At 45.8% G+C, this 21,808-nt stretch overlaps 1 protein-coding gene across 1 annotated transcript in view; it reads right to left on the bottom strand.

Annotated features, from left to right (window-relative positions):
* Positions 1-21,808, bottom strand: part of CASP6 (caspase 6) — a 1,203,724-nt gene that overhangs the window by 1,045,700 nt on the left and 136,216 nt on the right. The window contains exon 2 of the mRNA XM_044063443.1: positions 18,789-18,938. Within this exon, the coding sequence (XP_043919378.1) occupies positions 18,789-18,938 (150 nt within the window). The remainder of the gene's footprint in view (positions 1-18,788; positions 18,939-21,808) is intronic.

The raw sequence follows: 21,808 nt of genomic DNA on the forward strand, positions 1-21,808 counted from the left end.
CGCAGAAATAGTAAGTCTCTGGTACTCGGGCCGATTGAGGGCTACCTGCAGGCAGATATAGCCCAAGTGTGATGACTGCAACAGTGATACACGAAGAACATCAAATGTCATCCAGCGACACTCTAGACCAGAAGGCCGCTGAAGTAGCCATAGACCTAGTGGAATATGCTTTAATCTGGCCCGAGGGGAAATACCTTTATCAGAATATGCCCAGATGATACATTGGGAAATCCAGTGAGCAATGGTGACTTTAGAAATAGGTTTGCCTGGGAACAGTTTGGAATAGGACACAAACAGCTGGTCTGATTTACGGAAGGATTTTTTACTGTGTAAATAAAACCTTAAGTGCATCCAACAAATGTAACTTTTATTCACACCCATTTTGGAAATTTGGAAAGAAAACAGGACGGATTGTTTAATGTTGGTTTCCGAAGGCACTTAAAGAAGGGTTAGTGCACAGGGAAACCCTATCCTTATGAAAGACCATGTAAGGAACTTTAGAGGACAAGGCTTAAAGTTGCGATACCCTCCTTGCAGATGTGATAGCCACCAAAAATGCAGTTTTTCAAGAAAGGAATTGTAAATCTACTGATGCCACTAGCTCAACGGGAGGGGGTACTAGAGCTTGCAGAACAAAGGTGAGATCTCAGGGAGGTGTCGAATCTTTCACTGGGGGTCATAACAGAAAAGTTCCTTTAAGGAAGGTCTTGCAAAGCCTGGGACAAGCTAAGGAAGCCAAGTTTCCCCCCACATAGAAGTTAAAGTCCAACTGGCTGCCATCTCTAACAGTAGAACTAGCACCTTGGTGAAATATCCCAGATAGAAATTCCAAAATAGCCAGGAACCGGAGTCATAAAGGGATCTAAGATCCATTGAGAGGCCCAAATAGAGAAGCATTTCCATTTGCTTTGATATATCTTTCTGGTAGAAGACTTGCGAGCCACCACCAGAATGGTTTTAACTGCAGGAGGATAAACAGGCAGTCCTAACCATTACTGGAACTGGAGCAGCCAAGATGTGAGTTTCAGATTGTCCAGGTCTGGGTGAGGAATCACTGAGGGGTGAAAAATGAGATCTGGCATCAGATCCAAGATCCATGGTGGTACTAGGTGAGACCAAAGTGAGGGGAACCAGACATGGCGAGGTCAGAATGGGGCACTAAGGATTACTGAGCTCCCCAGCCTGCAAACTTTCTGAAGAAACTTCGGTATAAGAGGTAATGGGGGTAAGCATAAAGAAGACCGGGAGGCCAAGCATGAACCAGTGCATCTCTGTGGTTTCCCCTTGAGGGGGGTTCAGAGTGAAGAATTTGTTGCATTTCACATTGGAAGGAGATGCGAAGAGATTGCAGTAAGGCCGACCCCAATGGAGGAAGATCTGTTCCACTACTGAAGGATTCAGAGACCACTCATAAGGGATCAGAATAGTCCTGCTGAGCCTGTCCACCAGAATGTTGGACTGTCCCGGAATGTGCATTGCTATCAGAAAGCAGCAGGTGGAAATCCTCCATTCCCACACTCTCATGGCTTCTCGACAAAGAGGGTAGGATCTGGTTCTGCCCTGCTTATTGACATACCAGGCTACTAACAATAGTCCTTAAAGGAAGATGAGCATGAAGGGCCTGCAACACTAGAAGAACCTCCCTCATCTCCAGGACGCTGACATGCAAATAGGTCTCGGAAGGGGATCACGTGCCTTGGACTGCCCTTCCTGAGCAATGTCCCCCACCCTAGCTGGGAGACATCCGTGGTCACTGCGGCTGTGGGAAAGGGTGGAAGAAAGGGATGCCCCTGGGCAAGTTCCAGGGAGAGAGTCCACCAGAGAAGTGACTCCCTGCAAGCATGGGATACGCGTATCAGATGGGACAAGGGTAGATCCAGACGAGACCACTGAACTGCTAATGTCCACTGGAAGACTCGTGAAGACATGCGAGGGATAGAAGACTGATGGTAGCTGCCATGGAACCCAGGGCCCACAGAACTGTTTCTGCTGAGGGGAGGTAAGACTGAAGAATGTAAGAGTGAAGTTTCAGGTTGTTTACCCTTTCTGGGGTGAGATAGGCTTTCATCTGTATGGTGTCTAGTCGAGCTCCAATGAAGTCTAGGCTCTGAAAGTACAGTTGTGTATACTTACCATATATGTAGATGTTTGAGTGTATTCACTGTTGCAGTCATCGCCTGTGGGTTATCCCTGCTGTGGTAGCCCTCAGCCGGCCCAAACACCAGAGTCAATGTTTTTCTGCGTCGGCTGCTGCTGCTTGCTGTCTGATGTCAGGTTGTCAGTGCAATAAAGGAAGGCAGCCAACGCCATTACATCAGTTTTTCTTGCCCTAACCAGTCAGAGGCCCAAGTAAATAAGGCAAAGTGATCCTGGTGGCTAAAAGCCACCATTAGAAACTTACATCTCCCTGAAGAAAGAAGATACAAGGGGGAAGGAGAGTGGGAAACCAGGAATGCAACAGTGAACACACTCGAACATCGAAATTTATGGTAAGTGTACACAACTGTACTATGTTCTTCATGTTACACTGTTGCAGTCATCACCTGTGGGAGGATTGCCAAAGCTGAGGAGAGGGGTGGTGGGATTAGTAAGAGACCTAGGAATGGGTCAGCATGCTCTGCAGAGCAGAGGCAAACCCTGCCCTAGCCTTAGAAAATAGAGGTAGGTGGTAATGCTTGGTAAAGGTATGGACAAAAGTCCAGGTGGCAGCTTCCAGGAAGTCCCTGGTGGGAGCTCCCCCGTGGAATGGTGTGGAAATAGAGGCTGCCCTAGTGGAATGGGTTCCAATGGACTTGGGGGGGCATGTCCCATGCAATCAGTAGCAGACATTGATACGCTGTGATATCCATTTGGAAATGGTTTGGAAAAAGGCTTCTTCTCTGCCCCAGGGCAAAGCTGACAAACAGTTGGTCTGTTTTCCTGAAGGGTTTAGTATGGTCCAGACAGCATCTGAGCTGTCTATGCATGTCTAGTGAGTGCAGAATTCTTTTCCCCTTGTTTTGAGGTTTAGGAAAGAAGGTGGGTAGAAGTATGGCCTGGTTGAGAGTTACACTAGATACCACCTTGATCACAAAGGAGGGAATAGTCCTCAGGGAGATCCTGTCTGCATCGAAGATGATGAAAGGCTCAATGAATATCATCAGCCGATGTTCTGAAACCCTTCTGGTTGAGGTGATAGCTAGGAGAAAAGCAGTCTTCCAGGAGAGGAATCTTAGTTCTGCTGAAGCAGCAGGTTCAAAGGATGGTAAAGGTAGTTTTTCCAAAACATAATTCAGGTCCCAGGCTGGAGTGGGTGGCCGCCTGGGAGGTCTGATATTAGAAGTCCCTCTGAGGAATTGTTTAATCAAAGGATTGGAGAATAGGGGCTGTTCTGTATCAAAAATGAGCTGGAATGACTGTGGTGTGGATTTTAATACAGGAGGAGGAGAGGCCACAATAAAGTAGCTCTGCTAGGTAGTCCAGGATAAGAGGGATGGAAGGCTGTGAGGTATTGCCCCCTCTGGATTGGCTCCAGGAGCAGAATCTTTTCCATTTTCCTGTGGTGCTGGGCCTTCTGGCCTCTGTTATAATGTCTAGGGATCTGTTTGATTAACAGGGGCCCCTTGTTTGCCTTCAGAGTATTAGCCATGCTGATAGCTTGAGAGTCTGCAAGTCTGGATACAGCACCCCCCCCCACCACCGAGTTAAGAAGTCTGAGATCTGGGGAAGCTGCCTGGGAGGCTGTAATGTCAGGCTGCGCAGTCAGGGGTACCAATGTTGTCTGGGCCAATCGGAGCAATGAAGGTGGCCTTTGGTCTCTCCTCCCTTATTTGATAAGTACCTTGGGAATAAGAGGCAGAGGAGGGAAACCATACACAAAGAGGGTGTTGTTCCAGGGGAAGGTCAAGGCATCCACCTTCCATGCTAAGAGGTGATACTCCCTGGTACAGAAAATTTTTCAGCTGATGGTGCAGATGCGAAGCAAAGAGATCCACCTCCGGAGTGCTCCATGCCAGAGTGATTTGTAAAAAGTTTTTTATGTGGAGCTTCCATTCATGGGGATCCAGTAAGTTACTGCTTAAATGGTCTGTCAGGATGTTGTTGATCCCTGGTAGGTATTGGGCTATCAAGTGTAGTCCCATGGAAAAGGCCATCATCCATAGTTTTATGGGTAGCCTGCACAGAGGGTAAGATTGGGTCCCTCCTTGTCTGCTGAAGTACCACATTACTGTGGTTTTGTCTGTTTTGGTGCGGTGTCCAACAGTGCTCCCAAGAAAATGATCTTCTTGAAGGGTGTTTGCCTTGATTTCTAGTTGATGGTGTACCCTAAGGAAGTTAGGAGGGTTTTGACAAAGAGGAGATCCTTGAGGAGCTTCTCTTTGCCATCTACCTGAATGAGGCAGTCATCTAGATAAGGGTAAATTTGTATATTTTTCTGTCTGCAAAAGGCTATGGCTGGGGCTAAGCATTTGCTGAATACCATGGGAGCAGTAGATAAGGCAAAGGGTAGCGCAGAGAACTGAAAGTGTTGTGAGCCTGCTCTGAAGTGAAGGAATATCCTGCAGGATTCCCTTATGGAGATGTGGAGGTAGGCATCTTTTAGATGTAGGGTAACTAACCAGGCAATTTTGTGCCAACATTTTGAATTTGGGGACCACCAGGAAGGTGCTCAGAATGGATAGATCCAGAGTGGGGCACCAAGTGCCCTCTATCCTGGGAAGAAGGAATAGTCTGGAATAAAAGCCTCTGCCCATTTGATCTGAGGGGACAGGTTCTACTGCTCCTTGGGATAAGAGAGCTTGAAATTGTTTCAATGCCTCTGTTCAGATTGTGAGGCAAAGGTACCCCTCTTGGAATCGGGATTGGGAGTTAGTAGAAGGAGAATTTGTATCCCTGAAAAATTATCTTTAAGACCCATTGGTCCTTTGTTGCAGAAAGCAAATTTTCTAAGCAGACAGGGAGCCTTCCTCCCAGCCCAGCCACTGGGGATGCACAAGCCAGTGCATTTCTTTGTGCTGGTCCCAAGCCTGGATAAATAGGGAGGGTTGTGTCAGGAAGGGCATCCCACGTAAAATTTTGCCAAATCATACATGCAGACAAAAGTACACATATACATACCAGATCGGTCGAGGCCCGGGTTAACAACGATCGCCACCGGTACTGTTGGCCAACAGGGTGCTGGCGGAAATTGGGCTACTGTTGGCCGAAGGAGAAGAGGCAGAAGGCATGGCTGAAGGCAGGTAAAAGCTAGGACTATGATAGTGAGGGTTGGAACTTTGAATGTTGGCAGTATGACTGGTATAGGGAGAGAGCTAGCTGATATAATGGACCGAAGGAAGGTTGGTATATTGTGTATGCAAGAGACCACATGGATGGGGAGCAAGGCTAGGTGTATCAGAGGCGGGTTCAAATTGTTTTATCATGGTGTGGATGGGAGGAGAAATGGTGTAGGCATTATCCTGAAGGAACAGTATGCTAAGAGTGTTTTGGAGGTGAAAAGAGTGTTGGATAGAGTGATGTTTATGAAGCTGGAAATTGATGGTGGAATGATGAATGTTGTTAGTGCATATGCTCCACAAGTTGGGTGCGATGGATGAGAAAGAAAAATTTTGGAATGAGTTGGATGAAGTGATGAGGACTGTACCAAAGGGTGAGAGACTGGTGATTGGAACAGATTTCAATGGGCACATTGGTGAAGGGAACAGAGGAGATGAGGAAGTGATGGGTAGGTATGGTGTTAAACAAAGGAATGCAGAAGGTCAGATGGTAGTGGATTTTGTGAAAAGGATGGACATGGCTGTGTTGAATACGTATTTTAACAAGAGAAAGGAGCATAGGGTGATATACAAGAGTGGAGGAAGATGCACACAGGTGGATTTATATCTTATGTAGAAGGGCCAATCTGAAGGAGATTGGAGACTGTAAAGTGGTGGCAGGGGAAAGTGTAGTTAGGCAGCATAGGATGGTGGTTTGTAGGATGACATTGGTGATCAAGAAGAGAAGGATGAATGTTAAGGCAGCACCAAGGATCAAATGGTGGAATTTGAAAAATGGTAATTGTGAGGTGATGTTCAGGGAAGAGTTGAGACAGGCACTGGGTGGCAGTGAAGAGTTACCGAATAGCTGGGTAACTACAGCAGAGCTAGTAAGAGAGATGGCTAGAAAGGTGCTTGGTGTGACATCTGGAAAGAGGAAGGAGGACAATGAGACCTGGTGGTGGAATAAAGAAGTACAGGAGAGTATACAGAGAAAGAGGTTGGTGAAGAAGAAGTGGGACTGTCAGAGAGATGAAGAAAGTAGACAAGAGTATAAGGAGATGAGGTGCATGGCAAAGAGAGAAGTGGCGAAGGCTAAGGATAAGGCGTATGACGAGTTGTATAAAAGGTTGGTCACTAAGGAGGGAGAAAAGGACCTGTACCGACTGGCTAGACAGAGGAACCGAGCTAGGAAAGATGTGCAGCAGGTAAGGGTGATAAAGGATAATGAGGGAAATGTACTCACAAGCGAGGAGAGTGTTGAGCAGATGGAAAGAGTAATTTGAGGGGCTGATGAATGAAGAGAATGAGAGGGAGAGAAGGTTGGATGATGTGCGGATAGTGAATCATGAAGTACAGTGGATTAGCAAGGAGGAAGTAAGGATAGCTATGAAGAGGATGAAGAACGGAAAGGCTGTTGGGTCCAGATGACATACCTGTGGAAGCATGGAGGTGTTTAGGTGAAATGGCAATGGAGTTTTTAACTAGATTGTTTAAATGAAATCTTGGAAAGTGAGAGGATGCCTGAGGAATGGAAAAAGTGTTTTGGTACCGATTTTTAAGAATAAGGGTGATGTGCAGAGCTGTAGTAACTACAGAGGGATTAAATTGATCAGTCACAGCATGAAGTTATGGGAAAGAGTAGTGGAAGCTAGGTTAAGAAGGGAGGTGATGGTTAGTGATCAGCAGTATGGTTTCATGCCAGGAAAGAGCACTATAGATACGATGTTTGCTTTGAAAGTGTTGATGAAGAAGTACAGAGAATGTCAGAAGGAGTTGCATTGTGTCTTTGTGGATTTAGAGAAAGCATATGACAGGGTGCCTAGAGAGGAGTTGTGGTATTGTATGAGGAAATCGTGAGTGTCAGAAATATGTAAGAGTGGTACAAGATATGTACGAGGGTAGTGAGACAGCGGTGAGGTCTGTGGTGGGAGTGACGGATGCGTTTAAGGTGGAGGTGGGATTACATCAAGGTTCAGCTCTGAGCCCTTTCTTATTTGCAATGATGATGGACAGGTTGACAGATGAGATCAGACAGGAGTCCCCGTGGACTATGATGTTTGCAGATGACATTGTGATCTGTAGATAGAGTAGGGAACAGGTGGAGGAGACCCTGGAGAGGTGGAGATATGCTCTAGAGAGTAGAGGAATGAAGGTCAACAGGACTAAGACAGAATATATGTGTGTGAATGAGAGGGAGGATACAGGAATGGTGAGGATGCAGGGAGTAGAGGTGGTGAAGGTGAATGAGTTTAAATACTTGGGATCAACAGTTCAGAGTAATGGTAAGTGTGGAAGAGAGGTGAAGAAGAGAGTACAGGCAGGATGAAGTGGGTGGAGAAGAGTGTCAGGAATGATTTGTGACAGACGAGTACCAGTAAGAGTGAAAGGGAAGGTCTACAAGAGGGTAGTGAGACCAGCTATGTTATATGGTTTGGAGACAGTGGCATTGACAAAAAGGCAGGAGTCCGAGCTTGACGTGGCAGAGTTGAAGATGTTAATATTTGCACTGCGTATGACGAGGATGGACAGGATTAGAATAAGTATATTAGAGGGTCAGCCCAGGTTGGAAGGTTTGGAGACAAAGCCAGGGAGGCAAGATTACATTGGTTTGGACATGTGCTGAGGAGGGATGCAGAGTATATTGGGAAAAAGATGCTAAGGATGAAGCTGCCAGGTAATAGGAAAAGAGGAAGGCCTAAGACAAAGTTTATGGATGTGGTGAGAGAGGACTTGCAGGTGGGTTGGTGTGACACAGCAAGATGCAGAGGACATGAAGAAATGAAAACAGTTGATCTGCTGTGGTGAACCCTGATGGGAGCAGCCAAAAGAAGAAGGGAGAGCCTTCCTCCTAGTATTTGGCAAGTGAAGAGGGCAGAGGGGGGTTGTGCCCTAAAGGGATGCCTTAGAACTCCCTGCCTTTGGAGTGGGAGTGGTCCACTGTTTGGTTCTCTGCTGTCCCTGGGATAAGAGTCTGGGTGGTCTGTCCCTGCGGGGCTTACCTTGCCCCTGTCTGCTAGGTGCAAGAAAGGACCAGTGTTTTGAGGGAAAATTCCTGCTGAACCTTGGAGGTTGTACCTGAAGGAAATCTTTTACTGTTTGCATAGATTTTGCTTTGTCTTCCATCTTTTTATGCACCTCTTCTGCTTTTACTCCAAACAAGCAGTCCATAACCAAGGGTGCATCAAGCAATTTAGATTTGACATGATCAGGGAGAGGTTGCTCCTTCAACCATGCATGTCTCCTAATGACAGATCCTGACACTGCTGCCCTGCTTGAGGCTTCTAGGGCATCATATCCACAGAGTAAAGAGTGCTTAGCCACTTGACAAGTACAGTGCAGTAAATCTGCTAACTCTTTAGAATTGGCACAGTCATGAAAGGTTAAAATCTTTTGTTTTAATAGTTCCAAAGTGTGTTGTTGATATTTTAACATTTGGAACGGACAGTTGAGAGCTCTAATAGCTAAAGTTGCAGAGGTGTATACTTTTTTTACCCAGTTTGTCCAGAGCTCTGGAGTCCTTGTCCGAAGGAATAGGATTATTTGCAGAACTAGCCCTTGCTCCTTTAGGTCCCTGTGTAATGATTTCCACGTCTGCAACAGGATTTCTGTACAGGTATTTGTGAGAATCCAGTACTCTGTAATACCTGCCAGGTTTTCTGAGAGCAGGTGGGAGGGCGTCAGGAGTTAAACTGGCTTCATGGAAATCATCATCAACCATCTCTAAGATTGGACGGATGGCCAAGGGTCTGTGCTGGGGCAGCTCTAGAAACTGTCTTTTCATAGACTGAGGCAAGTCCTGGGATTCCCAGTGGGAATGTTCCTTGAGGGTGTGAAGGGTTTCCACAAACAAAGGATCTTTGGGGGGGGGGGGCAGAAAGAATGGATTCCTCTGCATCTGAATCCTCATAAGCAGTCAGAGGTAGATGTTCCTCTTCAAAAACTGAATAACCAGACTCCTCAGAATCCTGTTCTGTCAGTATATCAGGAGAAAGATCTCTTTTCCTTTTAGAAGTTGTGGCCTGACTGCCCCTGATAAGAGTGATAAGATCCTCCGCCATTTTAAGCATTTGAGCTTAGGGTGGTGGAGCAGGAGTAAAATGGTGGCTAGGGGTAGTTTTCTTAGGAGTGGCCTTGCCTTTAGGCTTAAGAGTATCCATTGGTCTGAGAGAAACAGTAATCGGAGAAGACGTCATTTTTTTTGTCTAGATTCAGTAGTGTGAAAGACCTCCTCGGAAGCTGGTGCCTGCGTTGCGGCTCTGGACCCAACCAAGGCAGAGACAACCAAAGGCTCGGAAGAGAGAAGATTTCTGCAGCATACCGGACTCTGAAAGGGTCTCAGTAGAGGCCTGCAAAGGTATCAAATTGGGCATCAGGGCGTGCGAAGGCGGCTCACTGAATTCCGGAGAATTGACAACCTGCTTAGTGGTGCAGTCGTCTGAAGGCTTAGCCGTGTGTGGTCTGTCTCTATCTTTATCCTTACTTTTTTAGGAATGAGTATGGATTGTTGGCTGACTGACAACATTTTGGCTATGATAAGAGCTCTATGACGAATGGTTCTTGCGTTAAAGAAGGCACAGAACCGGCAACGGGGGATGTCGTGGTCTGGGAAACAAGTGACGCAGTATAAATGGAAGTTTCAGTGTGGTATTTGCTTTCCACAGGCGAGGCAACTGTTAACTTTTTCGGACATCGGTTAGTGCAAGAAAAAAGGATACCCAATGGGGTACTTAGCTTTAGATGTTTTCAGTTGTAATTCAAACTCTGGTAGCGACCGACTGGCACACTTGTGAACTGCTTCTACTATTGGCTCCACGGCAAGAAAGACTGATGTAATGGCATCGGCTGCCTTCCTTTATAGCACTGATGTCCTGACAACAGACAGAGAGACAGCAGCTGACGGAGGAAAACACTGACTATGGTATTTGGGCCGGCCAAGGGCTACCACAGCAGACATAACCCACAGGTAATGACTGCAACAGTGAAACCTGAAGAATATCTGGAGTCAGTGACGATTTGCTAAGGTTGATTGTAATGCCCAGTCTGTTTGCTAGAAGGAAGTAATCCCTGGCATGGCATAGTAGACGCTTGGTAGGGGCAAGCAAGGAGACAATAGTCTGGGAAGGGATAGACCTGGATTCCCTGAAGCCTCAGGTGGGCCACTACCACCGCCATGACTTTGTTGAACTCCCTGGGGGCTGTGGGTGAGACCAAGGAGTAGGGACCTGAATTGATAATAATTAGCCCCCAGCCGGAAGCGAAGAAACCTGCGGGAGCGCCTGTTCATTTTGATATGATAGTACGCATCCTGGAGGTCGACTGAGCACATTGTCTACTTGCAGGTATGGCAGAATGGACTGAAGCATGACCATCCAGAATTTCTCCTTGGCTACTGACAGGTTCAGAGTGGAAAGATCTGGAATGGGTCTTAGGTCCCCCGTTTTCTCTGGCACTAAAAAGAACCTGGAATAGTTGCCCAATCCGGATTGGTCTGGGGGGACGGGTTGGATGACTCATTTTCCTAGCAGCTTTTCTATCTCCAGTGCTGCTTCCTCCCTTTGTGCAGGTGGAACATCTGGGAAGAATTTTGGTGGGGGGAGGTGGATTCACAAATGGGATGGAGTAGCCTCTGGATAAGATTTGTAACACCCAACGGTCTATTGTAACTGACTCCCACTCCAGTGGATGTAAAGAAAGATGGCCCCCTACTGCCTTCAGAGATGAGCAGTCGGGCAACCCCTCAGGGCTGTTACGTGGGTCTGTCAGAGAATGGTTCTCAAGACCCAAAGTTCTTCGGACTCCCTCTGCATCTGGGCCAGCTTCTATCATAACCCCCTCTGACTCTGGAGGAAGAAGAGTCCTGAGTGTCCCGGGACAACTGAGGTTTCCAGAACCACATCTTCTTTGCCCCTCACGGATTCCTTGAAAAGGATCTTTGGGGGGGGCAGAGAAGCGGATCCCGATGGCAGCAGTGTCTTGCTGTCCCTTTTCACTCTGGACGAGAGAGTCTCTCGCACAGACTTCCCAAACAGGGAAGAACAGTCATGGGGGCATTAGCAAATGATGTCTTGAAGGGTTCTGAAAATTGACAAAGCCAGAGCCAGGCTCCACGCCTCATTGCAATGCTGGACTGGACTGCCCTGGTGGCTCCTTCTATAACATGGGAAAGGAGGCACATGGACGTATTTGCAACTGCTTTCAGAGTGGCCATGCACACAGAGAACATCTTCTTGCCCTCTGCCGATGTGGACTCTAGGGGCAACTCAGCGACTTCCTTAACTAAGTCACCCTGTAGCCGGATGATGTGCACCATGTAATTCAGCGCCCTTATGGTAAAGGTTGCTGAAGCACAGACTCGCTCCCCCAGACTATCCATCATCCTCAACTCCCGGTCAGGAGAATGGACCACAGAGCTCTCCTGCACGAGCTCTTTCATGGTGGCAGCTGCCACCACCACAGCGTCTACTGGGGACCCCTTTACTTCAGCTGGTCCTGTCCAGCGGGGGGCTGAGAACTTTGGCCTTTTTGAAACAGGCTCCACGGTGTCCAGTTCCTTCCATGCTCTAGAGGTGATTATGTCCACCAGTGGATCTGCAGGGGGGGGACACACACCCAGGATGTAGATGTCCCTGTGCCAAATGCCTCTAGGAACACTGACTCATCTGGGGTTGTTTTTTGGGCAGACCACCCCCCTCTTTGGCGTAGGAGTTCCATGATGTCTCCAAAGGAGACATCCTTGGGGGGTGACCTGGAGGAACCTTCCCCTTCCTCCAAGTCAGTGTCATCCATAAGAAACTCTGGGGAGGCGTCCAAATGCCTCCTTTTACACATTTGTTTGCGAGGAGCCTCCTCAGTGGGACTCTCTGGGGGGACTCACAAACTTCTGGCTGCTCCCTAGCAAGTGCTCCCTGAGGCAAAGTAAGCACAGACTGTCCCTGAGATGACAGGAAGGTCAGAGCCATACCCAGAACTGAGAGAGTCAGGGCAGATTCTGAAGAGGAAATGGTCAGGGGTCTCAACCCACTCGAGAGAACCCTCTCCACCTCGAATGCCGAAGGAGAGCAGACCTCTTGGGAAACAAATAGGGAGGTGCTCCCCTCTGATTCAACGGATTCAGAGCTGAGCCTGCAGGAGCAGAGATACCAAGGGGAAGACTGCCCTCTGATAAACTCAGAACTGACAGAACCCTCTCGGATCTGATGCCGAGGCTATGATAGAGAGCTCGGATCTGATCCAATCAGATCAGACACATTCAAAGCAATGGCCTGCGTCGAGGTACAGGGTACCATCGGTGCCGACCCCCTGACCCAAAGAGCTCTTGGATCCAAAGACTCCAAAACCAAGGGTTGGATCAGACAAGAAGCTAGGTGGATGAAGAAGGGCTGAGAGCCCCCCGCTCCAGAGGGAGAGAGCACTGTCAAGACTCCCATCTAGATCTGGGTGTGGATAACTTCCTCATCATCCTGTCCCATCTCCAACTCACTCAAGCTTAGGGTGGAACAAAACGAGGAAGACACAGACACCGGTCAGGAGTGCTGGTGAGGGGAGGCTCTGGATGGTGGCCTAGATACCTCTGGCTCCAGGGAAAAACCTGGGCGAATGGAGCTCAGGGGTACTGGGCCTAGGAGGGTCCTAGAGTTAGGAGGCCCCAACGGAGCTGAGCAGTCCGGGGACAGCTTCCTAGGTCTGTACTTGTGATGCTTATCCCCATCCACAGACCTCAAGATGGGAGGTTGAGTCCCAGATGTCTGGGAAGTGGCCGACACAGTGGTAGGAGTTGTAGCAGTAGTAGCAGGGACAGCCATCCCTGAAGTAGGCAGAAGTCCTTTCATCATTAATTTAGCCCTCCTATCCTTGTGGGCTCTAGGACTGAAGCCCGCACAAACAGAGCAGGCTGTATCCAGGTGGGCCACTCCTAAACACACTAAACACAGAGTGTGGCTATCTGCTGGAGAAAGCTTATGGCCACACTCCATGCATTTTCTGAAGACAGGCTTGGGGTTCTCAGCCATGTCTAGAAGGAAGCCCAACACACATAAACCTCACACACGCACACTTAAAGGGGTACAGGAAGGCCAAGGAAGGGACAACATTTTTTTTGACAACCATCACGAGGTAGGGGAGGTTGAAAAAGGGAGATGGGGAATATTCTAACACTAAAGGGAAAAAAATTATCACTTACCCAAAAAAGATGCCTGGAGCTAAGTGACCACAATGCTTTGCTTTTCAGCAGCAAACAAGATCTGAGGGAAGGAAGGAGACAGAGGGGCAATATGAGTAAGGGGAGGAGCTTAGAGCTCAGATCAGATGCTGGTGATTCGGCCATCTCGGATCTGAGCCTGATCCGAATACCCACAGGTTGAAGACCAAATGAAGCAAACTACTTCAGATTCAATTATATTTTAATTAAAATGCATATTAAACACTACTGCTACACCAAGGTTGATAAAAGTGGCATGCATCGTGAGAACAAATTGTCCATGTTCTAATGTAGCAATTCTTTTATGAAGACATTTCTGTGTTAGACAAATATGCATATCACTTGTACTGACCCATCATTTAAAAACTTGTAATGATCCTTAGATCTTCCAGGGTTAGCAGGTTTCTTAACTGTCTCCCATCCAAAACCTGGCCTTTTCTTCACAATACTAAAGATACACAAAGACAAACTCAGCCTCCCCCCACCAGCATGACAAACTGCTGTATGAGACAGTATGAAGACTGAGCTGTTAGGAATAGACACAGGGTGCAGTGCTGAAGATGGAGTAAATAGTAGCTAACCAACACCATGGCACAGAAAAATAAGCACCAGACTATGGCCAAGTCAGCCTGGGTTTGATTAGTAGTTCAGGTATCAGAGGTACTGACAAGGGGTGGTGGACATATCCATCCTGGGGGAAGAAGGGAAAGGTGTATGCTCATGACACATTGTTTGCTCCACTTCCAGAGAGGATACCATGAAATCAACCTCAAGTTGCTTCCTGAGGGTGGATGGGCCATTCTGCTGACATCAGCACTGATGTCCACTGCATGCTTCACCCCAGTATGTTATTGTGCACATGCAGGAGCAGAACAATAAAGGAAAACACTCCCTAAGTAGCAGCATAATGCTGTACTGTTGACACCTAAATCTCCTCACTGGTCTCAAATTAGCAGAGCAAATCCATGGGACTATAACAGAGCTAGGCAGGTACTGGGAAAGCAACCAAAGGTCAGTTGCAAGACAGACAACCCCCTTCTTCAGAAAAGATGTAGTACAAATAAGTTCTACTTATTCTAGAGTCAAAGGGGATCCAATGCCTATCCGCCTGGGATGACATGCTCGACAAGCCACGATGCTTCACTAGGGACGGCTTGCACCGGTCACCCCTGGGCTTTCGGATATTGGCAAAGGCTCTTACCACCCCCATAGTGTCTTTTTTAGGCAAGGCTCAAAAGACAAACCCACCTCCATAGGTATCAGAAGGGATAAGAAACTAAGAGTAATGCTACTCAATGCCAGAAGTCTAAACCTCAAGATGCATGCACTCGAAACTCTCCTTAGCATGGAGAACATAGATATCTGTGCAGTAACAGAAACCTGGTTCAAGGCTCCCAAGAGCACCCCAGCACTACCAGGTTATACCTCATACCATGTTTTTCGGCCCCAAAACTTGGACTGAACCACAAAAGGAGGGGGAGTATCAATATTCGTCAAAGATACCCACACCTCCAGGTTGGTGGCACAGCATGAAGCATCAGAGACTATCCATGTGCAACTAACAGTGGGTAAAACTGCCTTCCAGTTTATAGCCTGCTACAGACCACCCTCCCAAACCCAGGAACCCCACTCTGCCTTCCTGAGAACACTGGAAAATATGAAGGTCTCTCCAAACACCATTATATTGGGTGACTTCAACTACCCAAACATAGACTGGGAACATTACTCTAGCTCCAACACCCTAGCCCAAACGTTCCTAAAATTTATAAACTCAAATGCTATAGAGAACAGCTTGTTACCACTCCCACAAGGGGGAAAACATACTGGACCTGATCACCAACAACATGGGGACTCTATGCTCCAGACCAGAAGTGTATCCCTCACTGGTAAGATCAGATCATAAACTAATCTCACTAGATATTCACATCCTGACCCCAGCCCCTGCCCAGAAAACCACAGTGAAAAACTTCTCTAAAGCAAATTTCACACTCCTCAAAACCGAGATGGAATCCTTCAAAGCCCCTGTGCCTGTGGAAAATATGGCCCAGACCGCAGAATCCTTTATAAACGCATTGTATGAACACCTTCAGGAATGCATGGATCATGCAATCCCAAACAAAACCAAGACCCAATCCTCCAAAGGCAGGCGTCCTGTCTGGTGGACCCCAGCCATAAACTATACAATAGAAGGTGGAAGCTACTACATGATAGAGCAAAATCCCAAAAAGGGAAGGCATCTCTGATCAGTATTAGCAAAAAACTACGGGCACTCATAAAATCGTCTAAGGCCAGCTTCGGGAGAAAAACTGCACAGGACACTAAGGATAATCACAAGGCTTTCTTTAGTTATGTTAGAAACCTGGGTGGGAATTCCCAGATATGCTCAGAATTAGTCCAAGATGACAAAAAATACACCAAACCCACAGACATTGCCAACATCCTAGCTGACAGGTTCAGTGCAAACTTCTCCCCCCACTTCCCCACCAAAAGGGCAAATATCTATCCCAGTAGAGTGCTGCCCCCCTGACATCTCAGGTGCTCAGGTAAGAGCCGCCCTCTCCAAAGCAAAAAACACAGCATCAATGGGACCTGACGGTGTTCCGGGCTGCGTCCTACATGAACTCCAAGAAGAACTAAACCCAAACATAAAACCACTGTTCAATCTCAGCCTTACTACAGGATATGTACCCAAAGAGTGGCGTACAGCAACAGTGGTCCCTCTCCACAAAGGTGGTGCCTCAACGGATCCTGGAAACTATCGCCCCATAAGCCTGACTAGCTTGGTCTGCAAAGCTATGGAAAGGATCATCATGGACTTCATAAATAAAGATATTTGGGACCTACAGACACTGGATCCTACCCAGTTCGGCTTTGTTAAGGGCAGATCCTGCCTCTTAAACCTGGTCAATTTCTTTGAAACAGTCACCAAGGCCATTGACTAGGGGAAGGTGGTCCACACAGCTTATCTGGACCTCGCTTAAAGCCTTCGATACAATACCCCACTCGGGCATTATAGATAAGCTCACCAGCTTAAACATAAACCCCTATGTCACTAGATGGGTTGCAAACTGGCTCAAGGACAGAACCCACATGGTTAGAATTGCTGGAGCCATGTCAGACTCCAAACCAGTTACAAGTGGCATCCCACAAGGCTCAGTCCTGGGACCTCTCTTGTTCAGTATATATTTCTCGGAGGTACAGGCCAACACAGAAGGACTGTGGCTGACCAAGTTCACAGATGACTGCAAACTGGGCGCCACAATCGACTCTCCAGCCGACACAAGCATCCTACAAAAGGGCCTCATAGAAACAGACAACTGGTGCCAGAGCCATGGCCTCAAGCTAAACGCCAAAAAGTGTATAGTCATCCCCTTCGGCAAAAACAAAGTGCCCACAAATTACCACATAGACGGTAATCCATTAAGTACGGAAGAAGTAATTAGGGACCTGGGGACCCAAGTTGATAGCGCACTCTCATTCGACAACCACGTGGCCAAATTGGTTATTAAATCATTTTATATAGCCCACCTAATCATGAAGGGATTCACATCTAGATCAGGGGAGGTCATTGTGCCTCTTTACTCATCTCTCATCAGGCCCATAATTGATTACAATGCCCCTTTTGGGATGTACCTTACCAGACACCTGCAGCAACTGGAAAGACCCCAAAAGTACCTCACCAAGAGGATCAAAGGGCTCAAACAGATGCCATATGCTGCCCGGTTAAAGAAACTCCAGCTCTACTCAGTGGCATACCACCTGCTCAGAGGCGATCTGTGCCTGACGTATAAATCCATGTCCAACCAGGAATTAATGGACATGCTGCACCTCAGAAAATCCAAATCCCATCGAGCTATGCGCTCGAGAGACTTGAACCTCAGCACTGAAATAAATAGGACATGCTGGAGGGACAGATTCATAACCCAGAGGCTTCCTTCACTCTGGAATAAAATCCCAGTCCAGGTTAGACAGAGTCCCTCATTGACTCTCTTCAAGAGGAATTTTGATGAGTGGATGGGATCGTAGATTTACTCCGGGTATCACTTCTGTGTCATTGTTAGACAGATGCACCGTATACTAACCTCGAAAAAGAGCATAGCAAAATTCATTTTAAAATGGGTGGCGAAAGCCAACACACTCAGGCTAGGCTTGTAAATGCCCTAGGGCAGATAGCCTAGTATGAACCTATGAACCTATGACTTCAATAACAAGGCCAATGTCTTATAGATTGAAGAATGTGATGCCCTCATTGTAGCAGATTTGCATTTATTATGTATGGTGACTCCATGGCACCAAGTGATTTAGTTAGACTGAGAAATACCAATTTACCACATTTAAACTATAGTCACTTGCAAATGACTATATACTGCACTAATTTCTCAGGTCTGGCAAACATATAATTTTAAATAGAAAATTGGAACTCTGCAATGACTCCAAGATGCATCAAGTTTGATAATGAACACCTGGAATGTAAACATATCTGCAAATCCAAATTAATGCAAAAATACTGTTTCTTTACAGAATACAGTTGTGTGGGTTATTAGTATTTCTTTGTGATTTTAATAACTCTCTCAATAACAGCACGGAGTTTTAAATTTAAGACTATCACAACTTTCATTTTAATGTGACTGTAATTCTTCTCTTTCTGAATGAAGTTTAATAATAAAATATAACAACGCAATTAAGTTAAAAATGCCAGCAGCAATGCACAATTTCTCTGCATATGCATTCCTGGTCATCTGAAAAAATATTGTGAAATGGCAAGATATTAGGTTCAAATCCTTAACAGCAAGGGATTGTCACTTTTTAAGGAAACTGCTACCTTGAATAAGAAGATCATAGCTTGGAGTTTTTCAAAATCTCTAGATTTAAACACTAAAGATAAAGTTAAAAAAGAAATACACAAGCCTCTGGTTTTTAACCAGCAAAGTTTGATTTCTGGCTAAGAACACACTTGTCTACTGAGAATATCAACTGAGCGATGACCTTTTTGTAAATCTGAGCACTGCAGAGTCACAGTTAGTTGGCTGGACAGTTCTGGACTTTATTTGCAATCTCTTAATACAGTTTCTGTTGCAGGAATGCTTATATGCAATCTTTGTCCTAGTAGAAATTAAATTAAGAGAAGTAATACTGCATTTTTTTTTTGGGGGGGGGGTTGTATCTCAATAACAGTTCATTCTATTGTTCTTAGTTTGAACTGCTGATGCTTCTATGAATAGATTTGCACAGGTAAGTAATTAACAGACAAAGCAAAAATAATTAGGACATCCAAACAAGACAAACCACTGTACTGCTTTATTAAGGAGCCCACAGAACAGTGGGCAATCACTTTTCATAGTTTTATACAGTACCTTCTGTAAAGGTTTTCTTTGTCAGCATTCGTGCCTTGTCTTACTGACATAGCCAAGTGCCAAAAGAAGTACTCATGATTAAAGATCAGTGCTATTCCTCTTCTTTTATGTTTCATGTTGTATTCCTCATTGGGATCCATTGGAGGAGATCTGTCAAAAAATGGACATAACATGAAAAAGAAGCTTCACTTTGACAAATTTACCTTAATTTAACTGTAGTACAATCACATACACCGCAACTGTCTAGTGGTCACTACTAGAAATTAGGCAACTGTGACCTTAACTCCCTCTGCTATGTACTTAATGAGGGGAATATATGAACTATTGTGTTTCCAATTACACTAGATGCCCTCTTATCTGGCCCCTCTAACTGGCCATCAAATTTCTGCCATAGCCCTAGCAAAAGGCAACAGAGAAGAACAGCACTTCCGCCTCCTCTGGGCTAAATAATGAAAGACATTTGAGTTTTAGACTTCATATTCATTAGAAAAATGCATACTAACACTAATGTTATTATTCTAGCCGATTTATAACAAAGTCTATTTTATATGCATTTTCTGAATAACCAGCCATTTGTTTATCCAGCCTAAGGTCCGGTCCCAGCGAGACTGGAAAAGAAGGAGTCTACTGTAAATCTTCTGCATCCTAAACACTGGAAACGTGTGGAAGAATTAATGACACGACTATAGGCCAGCCATGTTCAAAGAACCAGTGCTTCCCACTCCATCAGTCACATTTACAAAACTACAAAACCATTGCAATGCTTAATGTTTACACGTCTCACAGCACAACAGAAGTGAGTACTCATGACAGCTGATCTTTAAGAGGGGTCTGTGTTGTGGGCAAAATACATGTATTTTTTGTGTGCAATATCATATACACCTTTTCTTTAAAGCACAAGGTCTCACTGCTGGGCAGTGTACAATGGTTCTTCCACAGAACATTCCTGCACTAGTGCTGATGGGTAAATTTTTTCTCAGGATGCCCAATTCTTTACTCTCATCAAGGGAACAGGGTACTGTATCAGTTAGAAAACACAGTAAGTGAACAAACTTGTAAGAGAACATTCCAAAAATTATCTTCGGACAAGAAACCCTTGTTGTCAAGATGTAGCTGCTTCAGCACCAAAGAAGAGAATAAAAGGGCTAAGAAGCATAGCCCCAGGCTAGGCTTACAAATGCCCTTGTGGTCGTTAGCTTAATAAACACCTATGAACCCAATGCAGACCTTTGTCTAAAAACGTGCCATAACAGAACATCTAATTAGATCACTGTTGAAGTATTTATTAAATATGGGAAGTATCCTGACAAGAATACAGCACGTCTGGCTAGTACAGCCTAGGCACCTTCCTCTTATGCCATACATCCAATCCTCCCCCAAGTGCAAGATTATGAAGTGGTACACAAGGGGCCATCCTCAGGACCTTCTTTCCCCAGACCAGAAAGGAGGAGGAGTCCAGACTTTCTCTGACAACTATGAGAGGGGGAAATGTAAAATAGGGTCCACCACATCCACAGGAATAGAAAATATATCTGCATAAATAAACAAAGAATAAAGGGAGGATGTTCATGCTATAACAGTGATCTAATTGGACATCTACAACTATATTATGTCCCTCTTTGACCACTGCTGCAGTACTCGTATATGGGAAGACTCCCAAAGCTTTTCAGAAAGTTTTGGAGGAGGAAAAAGTAGGGAACTGGAATCCAGGGTTATTTGTAGGACAGACCTAGTGAAACCAGTCCTGGATCTGGCCAAGCATCACTTTTATAGCGCTTCATAAAAATGTGACTGGAGATGCAAGCAGCTGCTTCTAAAACAGATCTAGTGCAATGATCCCTGAAAAAGGCAACTGAAGATTCTACTGTTCTAAGAGAACCGGCTTTAACCTAGCCCAAAAGGGATTTTTCATGTAAGGAACAAGCAAAGGAAATCCATCTACAAATTGTTTGCTTCAAAGCAGAGACACTCCTCTTCTTATTCTGAAAGGTAACAAATAGAAAATATTTTATTTTGAAAAGACTAAAATTAGTTGTCTACAGACGCCTAAAGAATGTAAAATTCTTTCTTTGAAAACTGGAAGAAAGCAGGCAATTTTATTGATTAGTGTAGACGAAACAAATTTCTTTGGTCCCCTTGGACCTAACATTTACCAGCTCCCAATATCCAGTGGCCAAGCTGGGTCTGCCAGCGACTCTTCAATTCCCACCCCCCACCCCATACCCCGCACTTGCACTGTTTTTTTGCTGGGGCCAGTCGTGGATGTTAAGGGTGTCCCGAGGCATCAGATCATCTGTGCTTCCATATGATTTTATGACCTCCCCACTCCCTTTCCCCTCACCCACACTTATGTCGGAGGCTGAGTCTCCTCTTTGGACCACACTTTCCCTTATGGACCATATGAACAAGTGCCCTTCCACCTTGTATGGGGCTCACCCATCCCTTCCCTGAAACTCTGTCAATTACTCCAGCTGCTAATCAAACCCAGGTCGGCTAGACCATAGTCAGGGCTTTCTCTCTCTATGCCACCGGAGCAGCTTTGCTTAGAGAAATTTAACTGATATCTTTAGGCATGAAAGAATGATTATTTCTAAGGAATACCCTGTTCTTGTGGACAACTAGAAAAGGTGGAGTTGCCATAAAGGCTCATAATTCTGGGACCCTTTTTGATTTGAATCAGCTTCTCCAGGTGACCTGATATATAGCGTGCCTTTCAAAAACTGCCAGACCTCAAAGCATGTGGATAGTGGTGGATCTAAGTATAGACAGAATGATATGGCTGGCCAAATTGCCTTGATAGAAGAAATATGCCAGACCTGAACTGAGCAACTCACACCGACGTGATAAACAGTAGAGATTTCCCATGTGAAAAAGGTCCCAGTTTCTCCTTTGGCACTAAACAGGACATTTTCTATTTAGAAACACAACAGTCTCTTGTATAACGTTTTTTAGCCTCCCGTCATACCTAGTGCACATTCTCAGAATTCTAACACCATTCAGGCACCTTTTTTCAATCAGCA

The sequence above is a fragment of the Protopterus annectens genome, chromosome 2.part1 (genome assembly GCF_019279795.1).
Source record: "Protopterus annectens isolate FY-2018-M chromosome 2.part1, PAN1.0, whole genome shotgun sequence".
NCBI classification, from domain to species: domain Eukaryota; kingdom Metazoa; phylum Chordata; order Ceratodontiformes; family Protopteridae; genus Protopterus; species Protopterus annectens.